A 16,327-nucleotide genomic window follows, 5' to 3' on the forward strand; every position below is an offset into this window, starting at 1 on the left:
AGCAGTTACCTGTGAGAAAAGAATGGTTTCATGCTTCAGATCAAGTGGTTAAAATAAATGATCCAGATTGCTGCCAGGTGTATCTGAAAAGGCTGTATTTCTTCCCATGTAAAGGGATTCATTTATACCTGTCACCTCAGACTTTGAAAATCAAGATCAAAACTGTAACCACAAAAATATTTCAGTCATCTCTTTTTGGAGTCCTTTACAAACATGTTGGAAAATAACTAAGAGTTTAATAGTTCTTCAGTTTACTACCATTTATGTGGGTTTTAAATAATTGTTACCCATATGACATTATTAGGGGTTAAATAAAATAGATCATGTTTTTAAATATATAAAAATGGTTCTGAGGCTTGCATGTTCTTTCACTTTAAAGGTATCTATTAAAATATATACACTGCACTTTCATTAATTACATTAATTTTATACATTTAATACATTTAATGTATTACATTAAATCTCATTAATAGTAAAACTTCTAATTCTTCACTATGAGGGTGGTGAGACACTGTCACAGGTTGCCCAGAGAAGGTGTGGCTGCCCCATCCCTGGCAGTGTTCATGAGGCTTGGAGCAACCTGGTCTAGTGGAAGGTATCCCTGCCCGTGGCAGGGGGTTGGAACTGGTTGAGCTTAAGGTCCTTTCCAGCTCAAACTACTCTATGAAGAATCATGGAACATACAGATGAGTTGGATAAATATATAGGACCTTTGGTTTGCTTTTCTACCTGTGCAGAAAGGGATGTTGAACTTTTTCATTTCTCTAAGGTTAAGTGCACCAGGAATGTTGTGTGGTGGTGTGCAAATTCGCTATAATTGTCTGCCTTTCCCTACCCTTCCCCTAACTGGCTATCACTGTTCCCTGAATTCCAGATCTACAATGGTTAAATACTGAAGGTCCTATTTCTCTTCACAAAGACCTTTGTGGAAAAGTTGTGGTGTTGGATTTCTTTACTTATTGCTGCATCAACTGCTTGCACCTGCTGCCCGATCTCCACGCATTAGAGCACCAGTTCTCTGATAAAGGTAAAAGTGCTTTGGCTTGCTTGGAATAGAATTTCCTGGCACTGTTGACGGTGGAGTAGCTGAGTCACTTTGTTGCTGGTTACTGAACAGCTGGCAAAATTTCAGGGGTGCCTAAAAATGTCTTCTAATCTTTTAAGTAGCCTAAAAAAGGTGACTGTGTGTACTCCTATTACATTTTTAAATGGGGTTAAATAAGGTATCTGTTGTGTCTGTATAATTAAAGAAACAGGATATGTGCTCAACCCCCAAATCTGATATCCTCATAAATAAGGCTATTCTCAAAAAGCTACACAAGGATGTAAGATGTGGGTTCAAAGTTAATACGAGTATATAACCCTCTGCACTTGACTTAAGGACTAACTCTGAGAAGAATATAGATGGCAGAATGGATGCAGTTAAGATCACTTAGAGGTTTTTTCCATTCTAACTGAAATAACAAAATATGTAAGCTTGGTTTAGAAAGAGGTTTTTTTGCATTGGCATCAAGTTATGTATTATTAGTAGTCCTGTGTTCTGGAGAGGGAATTAAGCTTTCGAAAGTCACATCTGAAATGAAATCTTATCTCTCTCTTTGAGTGAATAAAAATATAGGGTAATTAGAATGCAGTCTGTTGTCATCATGATGACTTGACAGAGATAAGCTGTGGTCTTACACAGAATGTGTCAGCTGCTTGCTTATCTTGGATATTTTAATAGACTGAACAGTGAGATGAACAGTGTTGCTTTCAGACTAAAAATACTGTATTAAATATAACATATATATGCAGTTAAATTTCTGATCCTCCATTGGTGTTTCTGATTGGTTTTAATTTTGGCAGCATTTATTATTGCTGCCTTCTTTCACTAGAAAAAGAAATTAAAATGTCTTTGAAATTTCAAGTTCTTTAAGTAGTTCACTTATGTGCTGTAGGATTACATAGTGCTTGACAGAAGACTCAAACTAAATTTTCTGCCTTGGAAAGCTTAGCTGTTTGCTTTGGAGAAACTGGAGATCAGGTATAATGTTTCAGATATACGAAACTTTAATAAGGAAAACTCATGGCATTTTTTTGGGAGGGAGGCATTTTTAAGTAGAAGGTGATTACCAAATTATAAATAGACTGCAGTGGATACCAGCCGTGCTGGGAAGAAGGTGTAGATTTCAGAAGATGATATTGATCACATAATAAAGAATATCATTAAATTACAAACAATTTGTAGCATAGTGTTACTGTATTAGTATAGCTGTCATATCCTTAACCTGTTTTTTTAAATCAGTTGATAACAAAATACTCATAACAACCTGTCCCCACAAGCTTTCTCTTTAAAGTGTTTGAGCATCTCTTTCCTGGTGCAGAAGAGGCTGTGGCACTCTGAACTAAACTGAAGCTCCACTTGGAGACACAATTTTTTTTTGTTTGACTTGTATTAAACTTCCTGTCACAGGAGTTATTACTTGAGGAAAGTACTTTGCTGATAGGTGATAAATTCTTCTTGCATTTGAGCTATCCTGTTCCTACAGGAACCAGAGTGAGAAAAAAAAGATACTTGGGATGAAGGTGGAGGTAATAGGAAAGAAGAGCAGGTGTGTGGAACATTAATCTTTAATTTAATCCATTAGGAAACAGAGGATAGTAGTTGGATTCAGGAAGAGATTAAGGTGCTTGAAGGTTAAAACAAAAAGAAAGGTACATTGTTTTTTTTTCACTATAGATCTCCCTTTTGATTGTTTTCTGCTCTTTTCATGTTTTGATTCTCAGCAATTTCAGGATTATTTAGTCTTTCTTTGCTGTGCTAAGTATGTGAATTTTAACATTACAGTAATATGCGTAAATACATCAATGTAGTAAGAGTTGTGGGGTTTTAAGCAATAGGAAAATACTTCAGCAGATGGTATTATATTAACATGCATTTTCTACACCAAAGGTAAACATCATTTGCCAGTTACTAGGAGAAAGGAGTGAAGAGTTGTTGGCTTGAGAAACTCGAGAAAGATGAAAGTTGGAAGAATAAAACAAAAGTAGAGAGGATATTGCACATAACAGGAAGTATTTTAAGAATGTCTTCAGCCTTATTCTGGAGTTTCATTCTATTTTATTCTGTTCTTTATTTAATGGAAGTCCCTTCACTTTTGGTTGGGTTAGTTCCGAAATCTTAACCACCTTTTTGTGATAATAAAAAAAACTGATTTTGGCTCATCAAAAGATGATTTATTTTGGAAGCAGCGAGTCAATGAAATATATAGTGAAACTGCAGCTTTCCTGAACTTCAGACCTGTAAATATGGCATTTATTTACCCATTTCATGTATATATTTACCATGCTATAGAAGTGGCAGTGGGTTCTGACCTATCACACAATGTTAGTCAGAATGAAAACAAGCATCTGACAAAGCATCTATCTCATAATGCATTTGGCCTGTTTGACTATCTAAAGGAATGTTGCCTTTATTTGCTGCATAACTAAGAACAAACCTCAATACTGATGTAATATAATTTTTTGATTGTACATTGTGTATGTTCATTTCTGATACTCTGATTACATTGTTTTTCATGCTGTTCAAATACCCTCTTATGTGGAATATGTTGACATTTCAAGTGTGATCATCAGACATGAGAAGTCTGAACACAAGCTCTATTTTTAGGGTGATCCTAAACCATTATATATATATATGTGTGTGTATATATATATATGTCATTGTACATATGCACATAGTTCTGTTGTCTGGAACTTCAGGAGATTGCTTCAAAATGAAGACTGCTTTCCATAGGATTAAATGTCACCTAGCATCTTTATCAGATATGTTCTCGCTGCTATCTTCAGTGGTGCTATTCTTGTTTTTCAAGTGGCATTCAGGAAGTTATTTTAAACTCCAGTGCATATTCAGTTCATGTTATCAGCAGTCCAGAAATGACTTCTATAAGAGGGAGTACTTTTTAATATTCAGAAATAGCTTGGCCTAAATCCAGTGTTGTGCTCTGTTATAATCCTTTGAATAAAGTGATTGAAATGGTGTGCATATTCTTGCATCTCAGCCTATCATCCATCAGTTTCCAGAAGAGCTTTCTTCAGTAGAGGATGTTATAACTTGTTTGTCCTGTTCAGGTGTTTGGTATAGAATTCCCTTTCTAGTTTTAATGGTGTTGTTGAAGGACAAATACAAATGCCGCTGCTGATCCTGTTACAGTTTAAATATTTGACCTGCTCTTTGAAGTACAGCAGTTCATGATACTATAACTTCATCTATCTGATACTGCAACATGCTGTGCATATAGGATTGATAAAGACTACATAATGGTCTTATAATTCTATATCTGTGAAATTCTTATATTCAGTTAAGTCTTCTATTGTGCAGCACTTTATCCTTTTCTACTGTCACATTGAAGTTTATGTTCTTCTCCATTAACACTGTTTTATGGTTGGGGAGAAGAGCTAAAAGAGAAAAATAATTTTCCATTTCTTTGTAACTGAATAAAAAGCCAACTTGAGATTAAATTAGGTTTTCTGGAAGGAAACAAACTCATCTGAGCTTAAATAATACAACTGTTTAAGACCTGTAATAATTGCCTGTCTTCCATTTCTGACACAAAAGCAGAGCTGAGGGTAGAACAGAGATGTCCAGCTAGCCAGATTGCACCTCTACTTTAAAGATAGGAGACAAGCATAAGGGTAAATACAACATTCTGTTCCAAACCATGTCCGTGGATGCAATTATTTGCAATTGTAAGTTTTTGGGCCCTGGTTCGGGCACTCTCTGGTCACAGGACTGGTTTCACTATTCTTGCAGTGGCAAACTCAGTCTTAATTGCAGAGCTTTTAGAGGACTGTTTTACAAAAGCATTTTATTTTGACGTATTTGCTTGAAGTTTTCTAAACAGTGAAGCCCTTTAATGGATCAGGCAGTAAATGCCAAATAACAGTAGTGATCTGATACGTAAATTTCCAGTTTAGAATGACGTGTGCGACACATAACAGTTGATGCCAAATGAATAAAATGTATTAGATAGGTGAGTTATTGCAGAAAGAAAAGCACACTTCTGATGGATTAAAAATTAAAATGCTAGAATGCTAAGTAAATAAAATTATTTGATAAGGAGAAAGTTGAATTATGCAAGCTCAAAAAGTTTGTGTGTGGCTTTCGTTCTGAGAGCACTGATTACTAGATTTTGGTATCTACAGTTGCAACTGGAAGAATGAAGAGATGAAAACTGGGAAGGAGGGGTAATATGCTAGGAACTGTATGAAGCTAGAAGATGCGAAATAAATGTGTTAGCAAGGTGATTGCAAATACTCAGTTTGTGTTCTGGTTTGACTATTTTCCTGTTGTAAGAAATGGTTATATTTGAATGAGAGAAAAGTTGCCTTCTAAAAATTCAGGTAACTGAAACTTACTCCCAAGTCTTCTTAAAACCTTCCTGAGAAAACATTTATTTTAAAACTAGTCTTCTACAGATGAGTGTCCTTTCAGGAAGGCTGTTTCTGTTGGCTGCTGTTCAGGATAAATATAACAATATTAGAGTAAGCACAAAGTGACAGAACTTGCTTACTTAGAGATGCGCATTGCGTATCTGCCTTTATCCGTTATAACCGAATTGTATCCTGCTTATCTAAATGTAATAGCTGTTCAGCCAAATCTATTTTGTCTGTTGTAGCACAATACAACATTTTCAATTGCAGTGAGTATGTGTATGAGCACAAATTAGTCTAAGAACCTTATGAAGTTCTTCAAGGTTCTACAGTCATATTTCAGAGTATAAGCATCATGAGAATTGGATCAGATTGGATAATGGCTGTTCCTCCTCCATGCCACTTTGTATGGACTCCAAGTCTTTGTTTTCTGGAATTCCTTGTATGACTGAAAAATGCAGTACTGTAAGGAATCCACCTATAGACATTTGTGACTGTGTGAAGGAAGGAAACACCACAGATACTTGAATGGTACTGATAAAAGTGTTTACAAGTGCTAAATGATGTTATAGACTATACAATTTCTTGCACTATGGTAAAATATAACTCAATTTGGGTATCAACTCTAGGGACATTTTCCCTTCCCATTTAATTTCAATCCTCTCCTCCAAATAACAAAAAAGATCACATGAAAATTTGAAACTTTTACTTGCACAAAGAAATAGAAATATGCCAATTGTTATTTGTGGTTACAAAATGCTTGCATTTTCCAGAAACATGAGTAATATTTGGATAAGTAGTAAGGTTAATGTCTAAGCGTTTCCACTAGATTGACAGTTCTGGTTTAAAATGATTGTACTGCATCTTTCTACAACTTCATGGTTACTATTGTTACTTTCCTTACTGAGAAGGTAAATTCTTAGTTCAGGTAGAATTGACAAGTTACTTCTACTATAACTATGCTTACAGCTAGTAGTGTTCTTCAAGTACAAAGTGAGAAAGTATGGTATTGATGTCATATGCACAGTTTACTTCATTTGGTGGAGATTATGCTAGTAAAACATAATTTAAAGCCCTGAAAATGTTGTAGTGGGTTTTGGTTTTGTTTATTTTCCTCTTTTTTAGCTCCTAGAAAGTACTGAAAAATGTCTTGTGACTGAAGAAAGGCTCTTAATTCTTTTTCTGTTGGGTAGGAAGGGGGAGTGGAAAATCTGGGGCTGCTTACATAATGGTTTACATTGGGGTGGAAGCAGATTTATTTCTCATTACAAGGGAAAAGCAGCTCAAGTCTGAGCCATAGATTTTTATTTCTGTGTTCAAATTTCATAAAATTAAGAAAATAAGCAAAGGATTGCTAATATGTATGCAGTGTATAGAAGCAGACTTACATTACTTCATGCGTATGGAACGCCTTCATACCAGGATTTTAAGTGCTGTTACCCTGATACTGGAAAATCTAAACTCTTCATTGTCTTTATTAACCACATATAGAAGTAAGTTAAACATTTTAAGGGGAGGTGCAAAAGTCAATGATTTAATCCTCTTTTGCTGCTTTTTTAATTGTGTTTTAAAGGAAAAGATTCAAGCCTTCCAGGTTTCTACCAAGTGCTATTTATCATTTTGTCACAGCTGTCAATGCTGCTATTTGAAATGGAAAATATGCTTTCAGAAGCCTATGCATTTTTGTTATTGTTTGAGTTAGATACACCAGGGTAACTCTGGGCTTCAGAGTTCAGTGTTACATTTGTGATTCCTAGTTAACTGTGGAAAAGAATTCGTTTTCTAAAACACCGTAGTTGTATATAGGCATCGAAAGGCAAAGAGATGTCATAAACATCTGAAAAACCCCAAAGTATCAGTTAACTGCTACAACCTTCTCATAATTATTTTGAAGGTATTTTCTACCTTAGTAAGTAGAGGTTCAGAACTAAGAACAATTTCTGACATTAAATGTCAACCAGCTGGGGAAGTAATGGTCCTAAAGTTCAGTCATTTTACTGAGATGTTATTTCTGAGTTTCAGTATTTTGTCTACACAGCTATTTATAGTCCTACTGAGATGTAATTGCTTTTTGTTTGTTCAAACCCTTTTATTCTGGAAAGCAATCAGTCACATTGTGAGATAACTGTGCTTCAGTTTTACTTTTTATTCAACTACAAATATGTTGTGAATGCACCATCCCTGGCAGTGTTCAAGACCAGGTTGGACGAGGCCTTGGGTGATACGATTTAGCGTAAGGTGTCCCTGCCCACGGCAGGGGGGTTGGAACTAGATGATCTTAAGGTCCTTTCCAACCTTAACGATTCTATGATTCTATGATTCTATGTTTCAGTGCATGACTTTATTTTTCCTTTCAGATGGTCTTATTATTGTTGGAGTCCATTCGGCAAAATTCCCAAATGAAAAAGTTCTGGATAACATTAAAAGTGCCATTCTGAGGTACAATATTGTCCACCCTGTAGTAAATGATGCAGATGCAACCCTGTGGCATGAACTTGAAGTGTCCTGCTGGCCAACTCTGGTTATTTTGGGACCTCGTGGAAATATGCTCTTTTCACTTGTTGGAGAGGGACACAGAGAGAAATTGTTTTTATTTACTTCTGTAACACTGAAATTCTACAAGGAAAGAAGACAAATCAAAGATAACAAGATTGGAATAAAGCTATATAGAGACTCACTCCCACCTTCTCCCCTGCTGTTTCCTGGCAAAGTGACCGTGGATCATTCGGGAGAAAGGCTGGTCATAGCAGATACTGGACATCATAGGATATTGGTTACTCGAAAAAATGGACAAATTCTACACACTATTGGAGGTAAGGGTGTATACGTTTCTCACAGTAATTTTAGTTTAGGAGTAGAGGATGTTTGCTGGGCCTACTAGTATAATTACATATATAGCATAATATGAATTACAAAAAATACATTTTGTATTCTTATGAAAGTGTTGCAGGTGGGTTTAGAGTGACATACATCCACAACCAGCAGCAAGGTAGGGAAAAGAGAAATGTGTCCCTTTCCAGTAGAGGACATGAATGCTCAGTTGTGGTGGTGGTGGTGTGTGGGGAAGTTTTTGGTGTGTGTTTTTAGGTTGATTGTTTTTCTTTAAATGAAGAGCATTCCTGTATAGGATTTTGGAGGAAGGGAGAATTACTAAGGGCAGTGACACTGCGCTAATACATAGGCACCTGAAAATGAAGTTGCTTTAGCGTATGTGACAAGACCTGTGTTGTCACCAAAACTGAGGTGTAACATAGAAACAAGTATGAAAATAGTGGAAGTATTTACATTTAGCTACATTTGTTACCAAGTTTATATTGGTAACATTTCAGCTTTAAAAACTTAATCTCTTTAACTGATTTTATAATATTACTATCTACTTTACATTCTTCGTACGCTTTACTCTTTCAGAAATGAAACATTCAGATTTGTTCCTTTTCAGAATCTATTACAGTGGTAGAAGTTACATCTTAATGCACCAAGTACATAGCTGTCAGGACAGTCCAGTTATGAACAACCATAACAGACAAATGTAGGAAGTGGTTGAATCCCCAGATAATTGACAACAGTGATTCATTTATGTCTCAGAATCAGGATCTGATAGGTCTTATATTACTGAGTCTGGTATTGACTAATGCCTGTTCTGTGGCAGCATACTGAAAAACTCATAAAAATAACCAGTGGCACTGCTGCTTAAAGAAAGGAATAAAATCTCTTGCTATTTGAAGTAACAGTGTATTGGATAAGCAGAGGAGTTACCCAAGTTAACCTGATAAAGGCGTTAGTCTTAATACCCTTCTCCTATGGGAAGTACCAACAGGATTTCTATGACAAAAGTGAGAGAATTTGGTTTCTGTTTCATATGTGAGATAAGTCTCCAGCAACAAGCTACCCTTTAGTGTTCTGGGATAGTCATGAAATAGCAGTTCAGAGGGAAGTATCCTAACCTCTGAACTGGTACCCCCGCTTCATGTGGCACTCTGTACTTTTCCCTTCCCTGGGGGTGTGCACCCTGACACTTAGAAGAGGAACTGCTGGAATCTGACCACACCAGTACCTCAGTCCTTTGTGTCTGTTAAGGTCTTCTGACAGTAGGTTCTGGAAGTTTATTTCAGTGACTCAGTTAAATGATTCAGTGGGCAGAAAATAATGTAACAAAGTTGATAATACAGTAACAAATGTGGGCAAGCACAAAGGTTGAAATTAGTATATTTGCATCATAAATCATGATGCACACATAACTCAATACCTAAATGTCTTCTGCTGAGACATACTGCTAATGCACTTTAGGTGTTACTCCCGCTGATACACAGTGCTTAACTTCATACTGTTATATTCAGGTCAAGGTCCTTACTATTTCTTGATGGTTCTGTGTAGAACACTGTCACTCCATCATTCTTACTATTCTTTTATGTAGTCTGTTCCATCGTATCTTTTTCCTAATTGTTGCTAATGAGAAAATGCTGCTAATCAAATATTAGTTTCATTTATGATAACACCAAAATCTAAACCACTGAAAATGAGTTGAGTTTGGGAAATTAAAGTTTTCCCTGCTGACTTGATTTGATGTAGTTGGGAATGAAAAAAGAGGTAGTTCTTCTGTCTTGTGTTGTTGCTATTATCCTTTAGTGCAAGAGAACAGAAACAACTTAAACCCCTCTCAAGACTTCTCTTTTGGCTCCTTTTGGTCATGCTCTTTTGATGCAGCCCAGGATATGGTTGGCTTTCTGGGATGTGAGCACACACTGAAGCCAGCTGATGTTCATTTTCTCATCAACCAACACCCCCAAGTCCTTCTCTGCAGGGCTGCTCTGAATCTCTTCTCCACCCAACCTGTAGCTGTGCCTGGGATTGCCCTGAACCAGGTGCAGGACCTTGCACTTGGCTTGGTTAAACTTCATGAGGTTGGCATCGGCCCAACTCACAAGCATATCAAGGTCCCTCTGGATGGCATTCCTTCCCCCGGCACATGAACTGCTCCACACAGCTTGGTGTCAACTTACTGAGGGCGCACTCAATCCCACTGTCCGTGTTGCTGACAAAGATATTGAGCAAGATCGGTCCCAACACTGATCCCTGAGGGACACCACTCGTTACTGGTCTCCAGCCGGACATTGAGCCATTGACCACAACTCTTTGCGTGCAGCCATCCAGCCAGTTCTTTATCCACCGAGTGGCCCATCCATCAAATTGATGTCTCTCCAATTTATAGACAAGGATGTTGTGTGGGGCAGTGTCAAACGCTTTACACAAGTCCAGGTAGATGACATCAGCTGCTCTACCCCTGTCCATCAGTTCTGTAGCCCCATCATAGAAGGCCACTAAATTGGTCAGGCAGGATTTCCCCTTAGTGAAGCCATGCTGGCTGTCACCAAGCACCTTGCTGTTTTTGTTGTGCCTTAGCATGCCTTCCAGGAGAATCTCCTCCAAGATTTTGCCAGGCACAGAGGTGAGACTGACTGGTCTGTAATTCCCTGGGTCATCCATTTTCCCCTTCTTGAAAATGGGGGTTATATTTCCCTTTTTCCAGTCATTGGGAACTTCACCTGACTGCCATGATTTTTCAAATATGATGGCCAGCGCTTTGCAACTTCATTTGCCAGCTCCTTCAGGACCCCTGGATGGATTTCATCAGGTCCCATGGGCTTGTGCACATTCAGGTTCCTAAGATTATCTCAAACCTGATCCTCTCCTGCAGTGGGCGAGTAATGTGAACTGTACATGATGCTGTGAAAGCACCTCTTAGAATGTGTAATTTTTTTACAAGTTTAAATGTATAAACTTTGGGTTTGGTTGGTTGGTTGTTTTGGTTTATTTTTTATAAAATTACGTTTGAGTTTGCTTTATTTCATTTATAGGTCCAAACAGTGGAAGAAGAGATGGAAGATTTTCAGAGGCAGCTTTCAACTCGCCACAAGGGATTGCTATAAAAAAAGATATTATTTATGTAGCTGATACAGAAAATCACCTCATTAGAAAGGTAAATTTTCTGCAAGGAAATTCAAAATTTAATCTCTCATCCCTTATTCTACTTACAGAGGTGAATATTTACACTAAGTTACTTACTCTGATTATTTACTCTTTGAATTCCCTCAACATTGGGAAGGAAATTCAGCACAGTATCTTATAAATAAATGCTGCTGTGCAGTTTGTTGTTTAAAGGCTACATATACTTTTGTGCTTCCTTCCAAATGAAGATGGTATACATTACTTGCTGCAACATATTTGATTTTGTTTTTCCTAGTGACTCTTACTTTCCTGTTACGAGAAACATCTATTCTTAGTACTACAACAAAATAGTTTTTATTTCACTTCCAGTAGTATCTGATTCTTATCTAAAGTTATTGTACTACTGTGGTTCACTGAGTATCTAAACTTCAATTAGCTGTTTGGGTCTCTAAAGTACATACAGGTAACTGCTGTAATACCAGAATTGTCTGCATGTGGAATTTTTGTTTTATTAAACACTTATTTTAGCTTGATTTAGGATGTAGGAATGATACTTTCTGTATATAGTCATTGGATATTACATTTGGTTAGGTCAATTTTAGAGTAATAAGAAGTTAAATTTGTTGAAGCAATGTAATATTACCTTATTATTAAAAGTATTTTATTCATCTCAGAAGATCTTCTGCTCGGATCCTCACTAATGTGTCTGATAATGATCAGAGGAGGTACATCCTTACTCAGTTTGAAGTGCCTTTGTACTGTTAAGTGGGCTCATTGTGTGTTTCACTTCCAAAGCACGTGTCCACTAGCTCCCTGTAAAGTATTCATTGGAGTTGGCTACCAGGTTTTATTCTGAAAATGACCAAGGCTCCCAGTTGCTAGAGAAACATTGTGTATTAAAAATGAGCAGTTTGCTCCAGGGTCCTCATCTTACAGACACTCATCACTGTAGCATGGTGACTACAGGATATGAACTGTTGCAGGTAGCAAAGACAGCACAGAACCATCTGAAGATCAGTATCATACCGCATCCGCATTTTTGGTGATAATTAGCTTTTCCCTTTCATCTAAATGTTCCATGAGGGTATCCGGGACTTAATAGAATAAACAGCAATAGGCCATGCATTCAAATGCTTGTGCAAGCCATGGGCCTTGCAAAAAGTGCATTTACTGCTACAAAAGTTAGAAGATTCTGTGTGTGAAAGACTCCCTTTTTACATGATCATCATGATAAATGCATGAGCACTATTGGAAGTCACTTCGAAAATAAGCAAAAGGGAAAGAAAAATAAAGGGATTTAAGCTGCAGGAATTAAATCTTCTTTTTTCCCCTAAGGCATGAAATGAACTGTAAAAATAATTTGCTTTGTACAAATTAAATGAGATAGCAGATGCTGTTACAGTATCTGAATTTCTGTGTCATAGTCCTATAGAAGTTTAAAGTAAAACATCCACATCCATCGTCTGAGTATTTCTTTAGAAAATTTTGGTGCTTGCTTCTGCAACTGCAGGGCAAACCTTGACAAAACAGTGTTAATTTTTGTTGAAGAGAATTCCAGGCTTATGGTTTTCCTGCTGCTTCCTGCCCCCATCAGCTAGCATTGTGGTAAAATTCATTATCTTCCTACATTTGTTAGGATTTTTTTTTATTTGTCAGCAAAATCTCTGGTTTTGACATCTAGCTCAAATTGTAACTTCTGTCAAGTTAATTTTGTACATTCAGTGTGTGTAATTTTGTTCCTTGTAGATTGACCTGGAGTTAGAGATGGTGACCACTGTAGCAGGCATTGGGATACAAGGTGTCGATAAGGAAGGTGGAGCAAAAGGAGAAGAACAGCCTATCAGCTCTCCATGGGATGTGGTCTTTGGGAATTCAAGTACTGTATCACTTGAGCTGTTAACATCTCATATTTACACATGCATGTCTGTTTGCTAAATATTTACCTGTTTTGGTAATAATCTGAGATAGGAAAAAGTAAAAATTCACCTTACAACTGAGTCTGAAAAACACTGGTTTCATTTGCAAGTAAGACTTGCAGTTCTACTTTGGATCCTGAAGGAACATGAACTGTTACTTGATGGCAGAAAAATTCTTTTGTAGTGAGCTATATGGTTACTGGGTCCAAATACAGGAGGAAATTGTGATTGCTTTTGTTAAGCCAGTGCTTTTTATGCCAGGATCACTTAAGCAGCTACATTTTACGGGAAGTGAGCATTGTCTAGAAGTTCCTTTCCTTGACTATACAGACATATTTGACCACTTGTAAATATTTGAGTTTAGGAAATAAAAGTAATTTTAGTTCGAGGCCTCTGTTTATTCCTGTTTAGGTGACATAAAATCATTAGATTCAAGATGATGATAGAGTCAATCAGGTAGGTGAGGAATACCTCAGAAAAAACCTTGCAAGCATCAGTGGTAAGAGTGAAATCTTGCATAATGGGATGCAAGAATCAGCTTCTGAAGATTTAAGTACCTTGCTTTCCTGATTCACATAACACACACCTGTGCTTGACATCACATAACTGCCATGTTTCAACTAACTGTGAGTTGATTCTTTCTTTTTTCATGTTTCCATTTAACTATAAATCAGGGGTTGCAGACATCAGTTTTGAACAATGACAGTACAGTGCTTTAGCGTGAAATAAAACCCTTAGGTCACTATTTCAAACATAAAAATTGACTTCCAAAATTGGGATTTCTCGAATCTGCAGATAATGGGTTGGGGAAGTATCATGATTTAAGTTAAATAGTTTTAAATTAGAAATGCTTTGCAAAATCAGTAAATGAGAATATTTTACTGACCTGGAAGCATTTGTTATAATCTTGGGTCAGTTATAAGAGAGGAAAACACACTCAAGTTTAAGGAAACATGAGGCTAGCTGATACAGATGTCTTCTCATATAGCTTGTCAGTATAGGCATTGTACCACCAGCAGCCTTGACTACTTAAATAAGCATCTGTCATTAATTTTTAGATTTAAAACTTTTAATAACATGTCTTCCACATAAAAATGAAATGAAAATAAATTAAATTTTACAAAGGGCACTTTATCCCAAATTCTTTGCCAATGACCCTTACAATTTGTGTTAAGCATATGGATTTCTACTTGCAAGAGGAAGTAGAAGTACCTGAATTTCACTGGATGTGGGTTGGTATTAATGAAGGCATGAGTTTAGCTGAATTTTATCCAATCTGATTTTCCTTTTGTCAGCCAGTAGACTGTTGTTTGACTAGCTGGTATAGTTTTCTGGGTGTCTTGAACCAGCAAGCTGATTTCTATGGGATGTTATGCAGAGCTGTTTCGCAGATCAGCAAAGGAGGAAACGAGTAACTCATCAGTGCTTCAGAAACCTCAGCTGGTTAACAGAACTATTCAAAATAGCCTGTAATTTTACTTTTCATGATGCTTTCTTCTGCTTTTGCCAGTAGTTTAATTTCTGTTGATACTTTCTGTTTTTGAGAGCTCTGCTTGTTAAATGTTAATTGATAGGATTGTTATCAACATGAGCATAGTAATCACTGAATGATTCACCTGTAGAGGATTAGTCATCTGCACTCTTCAACACTACTGAATTTTTATCAGCATTTACGTAAAAATCTGATCTTCTGAACACACTCTCTTCAGACCAGTAAAATCTTTTCCAATAACCTACCAGTGAATTGTCTATTTAGAGCTCTACAAAATATAACCTGTCACTTACAAAGAGATTAAATCAACGTAAATTCCTTTTTTGAGAGGGTGATAGGCCAAAGAGATAAAATGGGGCTGGGTTGTGTGTTCTCAGATTCTTTTTAAGACTTTTTTTAATATGGTTTTGTGTGGGTAAAATAAGCAAGGAAAAATGTAAATATCTGTATTAGCTATATAAAATTCCTTAAAAAAACTATAACCAGAGAGATATGTCAAAACAGGGGATTATACTGATTAAAATGCTGACAGGAGTGTGTTGCAGAGTATGAGGAGCCAAAGCTGTGTTTTGTAATCTGCAATGGATTTGTTTTACAGCATACATCCTGTCATGAGCTGCAGTGCCTTCTTTAAGTGTTTTGCCAGCCATCAAAATAGTTTGTCAGCACTGCAGCGGAGTTTGTCAAAGTTGTGTTGTTACTGCAGATTGCTTGAACCTAGTAGTGTCTTCTGTTACTATCCCTTATACTATGGATAGTATGCATTAGTTGTTCAGTAAATGTAGAAAATCTTCAGTTTTATAGGAAATCTTCACTCTCCTGGGCACACACCCAGCCTTCTGTTGGTGATTCTCAGTGTGCTGTCTTACAAGTAGATACGCTGCTGTCATATGCTAAAACTGGCATGCCAGTTGTCTGTGTGTGCATATGGATGGAAGAAATAATTGATGAGAGTTTCAGAAATTGCTTTGGTTCAGATCCACGTAGCACACATTTTTTACATGTGTTTATATGTGTCTCTGTGCAAGTTACAAAGTGTAATGGACACTTCAGCAACACAGATGTGTTATTACAGTAAGTTTGACTTCTGTGTTAACTGGTGTGGCATATGGGAAATAACATTATACTTTCCTGTTTTCCTTAGAGCTATGTAGTTTACACAGTGTACAAGAAGCATATTTTTCTTTTCAGAAGATAGATGTATGGATTTTATACATTTTAAACGAGTGATGCTTTTGTGAGTTTCCTTTCAACATCCAAAAGCCATGCTATCCAGAACATGAAGGGGAGAAAAAAAGGAGTTTAAATGTTTAAGCTGTTTATGTACTACACTAGGTAGTCTTGAACAGTTTATACTACCTTCCTCAAAGTCTCAAAGGGAAAGGTTACCTCTTAAGAGAAAATTCAGTATCATTTATATTTCTTGACATTTCTCGTATTTGCTCCTAACACAGTTTAGACTATGTGTTACAGTATCACAAAATGGTTGAGGCTGGGGATCATCTGGTACAACCTCCCTGCTCAAGCAGGGTCACCCAGAGCACATTAGTCTCCAGCGTTG

At 36.8% G+C, this 16,327-nt stretch overlaps 1 protein-coding gene across 1 annotated transcript in view; it reads left to right on the forward strand.

Moving 5' to 3' along the window:
* Positions 1-16,327, forward strand: part of NHLRC2 (NHL repeat containing 2) — a 31,374-nt gene that overhangs the window by 1,638 nt on the left and 13,409 nt on the right. Inside the window, exons 2-5 of the mRNA XM_057420929.1 lie at positions 875-1,027; positions 7,770-8,225; positions 11,268-11,389; positions 13,105-13,234. Of these exons, the coding sequence (XP_057276912.1) occupies positions 875-1,027; positions 7,770-8,225; positions 11,268-11,389; positions 13,105-13,234 (861 nt within the window). The remainder of the gene's footprint in view (positions 1-874; positions 1,028-7,769; positions 8,226-11,267; positions 11,390-13,104; positions 13,235-16,327) is intronic.

Source organism: Pezoporus wallicus, unplaced genomic scaffold, assembly GCF_028554395.1.
Source record: "Pezoporus wallicus isolate ANWC-B61680 ecotype Strahan unplaced genomic scaffold, APGP_CSIRO_Pwel_v1 contig_3365, whole genome shotgun sequence".
Taxonomy (NCBI): domain Eukaryota; kingdom Metazoa; phylum Chordata; class Aves; order Psittaciformes; family Psittacidae; genus Pezoporus; species Pezoporus wallicus.